The sequence below is a fragment of the Cystoisospora suis genome (genome assembly GCF_002600585.1).
Source record: "Cystoisospora suis strain Wien I chromosome Unknown contig_6060, whole genome shotgun sequence".
Lineage (NCBI taxonomy): Eukaryota > Apicomplexa > Conoidasida > Eucoccidiorida > Sarcocystidae > Cystoisospora > Cystoisospora suis.
In genome coordinates this window covers 1-4,299 of record NW_027158849.1, presented here as the reverse complement: position 1 = coordinate 4,299, position 4,299 = coordinate 1, and the positions used below count along the sequence as shown (strand labels likewise).

Genomic DNA, 4,299 nt, shown 5'->3' with positions numbered 1-4,299 from the left:
AGAAATCAACGAAGAAGCTGAAGGAAAGGAGGAAGAAGAAGAAAGGAAACGAAGAAGAAGAAGGAGTGAAGACGTACAGAGTAATTGCTTCCATCGTATGCGATTTTGAGAAGAAAATGGGCTGTAGGTACACCTCGCCAATCGAACTCTCTCTTCACTTTCTTCTTCATTTTCTCTTGCTCAGGAATCCTGTCTCTTTCACTACGCTCATTATCTCCTCCTTCTTTTGCTTCTTCTTTTCCTTCTTCTTCTTCTTTCTCGCATTTCTTCTTCTTCTTCGTCATTTCCTTCTTTTCCTCCTCTTCCTGTCGGAGAGAAACAGAAGAAGAAGACATTCTTTCTCCGAGAGATAAACCTCTCCCCTGAGACAACAAGGAAGAAGAGGAAAAGAGAGAAAAGAGCAGGCGAGGGAGAAAGAAAAGAAGAAAAGATACGAAAAAGAAGGAGAAGAAGAATGTGAAGGGTGATATGAAAGGACTGTCTCTCCTTGAGTCTCTTTTTCTTTGATCTTTCTAGGTACACTCTTTTTCAATCTCCCACGCAAAGATGTCTTTCTCTTTTATCTTCTTCTTCTTTCTACTCTTCTCGTTTCTTTTCTTTCTTTCTTGGACCGGCCCCTTCCCGAGAAGAACGATACTCTCTCTCTCTCTCTCTCAGCTCCTCGGCTTCGTCAACATGTTCTTTTCTTCTTCTTCTTTTCATTCATCTCTTTCTTTCTCTTCTTGAAGAAATCGCAGTCTCTTCTTCTTCCTTAATGGAGAAGCAGAGTCAGGAGTGAGAGAGAAAGAAATCCATACAGTTGTGTTACTCTCTCTCTCTGTCTTTAGCCTTCCTTTACGTCTCGAGATGCCTGGCAAATAGAAAGCGATGGATGAATGTGTATGTAGATACAAGATATACAGCTACAGAGAGATATATGGAGAGAGATAAGAAGAAGGAGACGAAGAAAAAGAAGGAGAAGAAGGAGAAGAAGAATATATTTGCATGGTTCGGGGACACTCGACGTCCATGCCCTTGCTGCTTCTTCTTTTTTCCTCTTCGTCTTTCTTGAATCGATTATGGTCCTTGTCAGCTGAAGAAAGGAAGAAGAAAAGAAAGAAGGGAGGAAAGAGAAGTAAACGAAATTCGCAAGACATAAAAGGACGAGGCAAGACAAAGAAATAGGAGAATGAAAGAAGGAAAGTCGGAGAGGAAAGCCAGTGAAAATATTTTTGTTTTTTTTTGTTCTTCCCTCGCGATGTCCCTACACAGCAAATGGGCATTTCCCCTTTGCATGCATGCATGCAGTTGCCCGTTGCATGCCTCGATAGAAGCCAGATGGAGTAGAGGGCTTTCCGCTTCGATGGTTGACTTACCTTTTCTCTCTTCACGTGAAGAAAGGAATTGAGAAGAAAGATCTCCTCTCTCTACTAGTCCCATGGATACGTCGTTTGTCTTCTCTTTTCTGTCTCGAAGTGCCATCTGTTGACGAGAGAAGAAGATCTTTTCCTTCCTCTCTTCTTTCGTCTTCTGTTCTCTTCTTGTATGAAGGTCTAGACAATTAACTATGCAAGAGAGAGAGATGAAGCTTCATGAATCGTTTCTACCTAGATACAACGGCTAAAGCACGTCACAAATGAGCTATCCTAACCTGCGAGAAAGAAGGAGAAGGTCTTGTCTCCCTTCACCCTTCTATAGATGTCTCTATGTACGTACGTCTATATAAGTGTGTACATACACAGATCGGGCTCATCTAGAGAGAGAGAGCAGATCTCGAGGAGGATTTTCTTCTCCTTTTCTTCTTCTTCACGAGCTTCCGTTGACAGAAAGCAAGTGGCGGGGAAGGAAAGGAGGGAAAGAAAAAGAAGAAGACGGCGTCTCTAAAGAAGAGAAGAAAGCAGGGGGATGTCTGTTCATTGGGAGTCATTAAAATGAAGGTATGAATGGTGTCTAGAGAGATTCGATAGCTAGCGGGGGAGATCGATGCATGATACCTCATGTCTCTTCAGCCGTAGACAGCCTTTTCGTTTTCTCTTTCTTCTTCTTTTTCGTGTGATTCTCTTCATTCCTTCTTTCTTCTTTCTTTTTCTTCAAAATGTTTGCTTCTTCTTCATCTAACTTCTTAACTTCCTCTCACTCTTCTTCTTCTCCTCCTATTCCGCCGGTCGTCGCTATCTCCGGTCATCCGACCTTGTGTACATACACCCCATTCTGGCACCGTCATTTTTCTTCTCCGTCTTTTCTAGGAGCTTCGTTAGCTCCGACTGTTCTTTGCAAGAGTCCGGCGCCTCGACCTACCTCTCTTGTTTCTTCTTTTCTTCTCGAGCGCTATCGTCATGAAGAAAAGCATGCGATCGGATCAAGTGCTTCAAGTGTATATACACCTCGTGATCGGTCATGCTCTGAGCTAGGGAGACAAGCTGAGAAATATGGAGGGGAAGGACGAAGTGCGAAATCTTTACTTGAAAGAGAGATAGTGAATGGAGTAGGTGTCTTCTATCTTCCTGATCTATTTGAAGGGGAGAGAATCTCCGTGATGAACGACCAAAGAGAGGGGACGATGCGAAGAGAAAGAGAGACGAGAAGAGGAAGGAGAATGGGAGGAAGAAAAGAAGATGATCTTGACGAAATAGAAGATGAAGATGAAGATTTCTTCTGTACATGTAGAAGAGAAGAAGAAGAAGAAGATGAAGGGGGTGGAGATGAAGAGACAGAGGGAGATTCTGAAGAGGAAGAAGAAGAGAAAAGGAGAACTAGAAGAAGAGGAAGAGATACGAGAGAGTTCCTTTTATCTTCTTCATATGAAGGAAGAGAGAAACACCCCTTTGAAGAAAAAGAAGAAGAAGAAGAATGTTCCTCTCTTTCATTTTCTTCTTCTTCTTCTTCATCTTCTGTGCTTTCGGATCAAGATGAATCTCTCTTCTCAAGTACTCTCTTAGAAGAAGATCAAAGAGATGACTACCTCGATGAGACTAATTCTCCTCCTTCTTCTCTTCTTTCTCCTTCTTCTTCTTCCCCTCCACCTTCTTGTACTGCGCCTTCGCACCCCGACGTCTCTTCATGCCAACGTCAAGACCTCGATTCTTTCTCTTCTTCTTCTTCTCCTAGATCTCCTTCACGCCATCGTCAAGAAAGAGGATGTGAGGTGTATGTACAGCGCTTACCAGTGAATCATCGTCGCGTCTCCGTTCCTGTCCTCGTATCTCCTGTAGGACCTAAACACGACGCCCTTCAGTTTCAAGCTCTTCGCTATCGTGTAAATTCAGAAGAAAAGAAGCAAGAGAGAGAAGAGACAAGTCACGATGAAGCGCTGCTTCCTTCTCGATCTAAAAAGAATCTTTCTCACCTGTCTATACACTCGGATTCTTCGCCTTTTTCTACAGTTGAGTGTCGCGTACAGCCTGAACGAATCTTTGAATTCCGGCCTCGAGCTTTTTGGTCTAGTGACGAAGAAGAAGAAGAAGAGGAAAAAGAAGGAGATGGCTCTTGTCGCTTCTCTTTTTCTTCTTTTTCGTCTATTAGAGAAAGTGACGGCATGGCGAAAGAAGACGATGAGGAGAAAGAAGAAGAAGACGAAGACAGGAATGAGGAGAGAAGTTTCGTTTTGGAGAGAGAAAGAAGACATGAATGGGGAGATGGTTCAAGTGAGAGAGAGCAGAGTCATCACATATCTAGCCATCATAGAGACCTTCCTCTTTCTCCCTCACCCACTTCTTCTTCTTCTCATCGTTTTATGAATCGAAGTTTAACACGTAACTGTCGACATTTTCGTTTTGCTTCTTCTTCATCTTTTTCTTCTTCTTCTTCTTCTTTTCTCTCTGACGAGGCACCTCGATCTTCCTCTTCTTTCCCTTCTTCCGCCGTTCTCTCAGACAACAAGAAGAAGACGAAGAAGAAAAAGATGAAGAAGAAGCAAAACGAAAATGTCGACAGTTACGTGTTAAACTTCGATTCATAAAACGATGAGAAGAAGAAGAAGTGGGTGAGGGAGAAAGAGGAAGGTCTCTATGATGGCTAGATATGTGATGACTCTGCTCTCTCTCACTTGAACCATCTCCCCATTCATGTCTTCTTTCTCTCTCCAAAACGAAACTTCTCTCCTCATTCCTGTCTTCGTCTTCTTCTTCTTTCTCCTCATCGTCTTCTTTCGCCATGCCGTCACTTTCTCTAATAGACGAAAAAGAAGAAAAAGAGAAGCGACAAGAGCCATCTCCTTCTTTTTCCTCTTCTTCTTCTTCTTCGTCACTAGACCAAAAAGCTCGAGGCCGGAATTCAAAGATTCGTTCAGGCTGTACGCGACACTCAACTGTAGAAAAAGGC

At 43.0% G+C, this 4,299-nt stretch overlaps 2 protein-coding genes across 2 annotated transcripts; one reads left to right on the top strand and one right to left on the bottom strand.

Annotated features, from left to right (window-relative positions):
• Positions 1 to 70: 70 nt before the first annotated feature.
• On the bottom strand, positions 71 to 1,211 carry CSUI_009801 (uncharacterized protein; the record flags this gene model as incomplete). Its single annotated transcript, XM_068069910.1, has 1 exon — positions 71 to 1,211. A coding segment is annotated over one exon (387 nt), but the record flags the coding sequence as incomplete, so codon positions are not given.
• A 205-nt stretch (positions 1,212 to 1,416) lies between these two features.
• Positions 1,417 to 3,937, top strand: CSUI_009800 (uncharacterized protein; the record flags this gene model as incomplete). Its single annotated transcript, XM_068069909.1, has 1 exon — positions 1,417 to 3,937. Exon 1 carries the CDS (start codon positions 2,075 to 2,077, stop codon positions 3,935 to 3,937), a length of 1,863 nt encoding a protein of 620 aa, XP_067918114.1. The 5' UTR covers positions 1,417 to 2,074.
• Between the last annotated feature and the right edge of the window lie 362 nt (positions 3,938 to 4,299).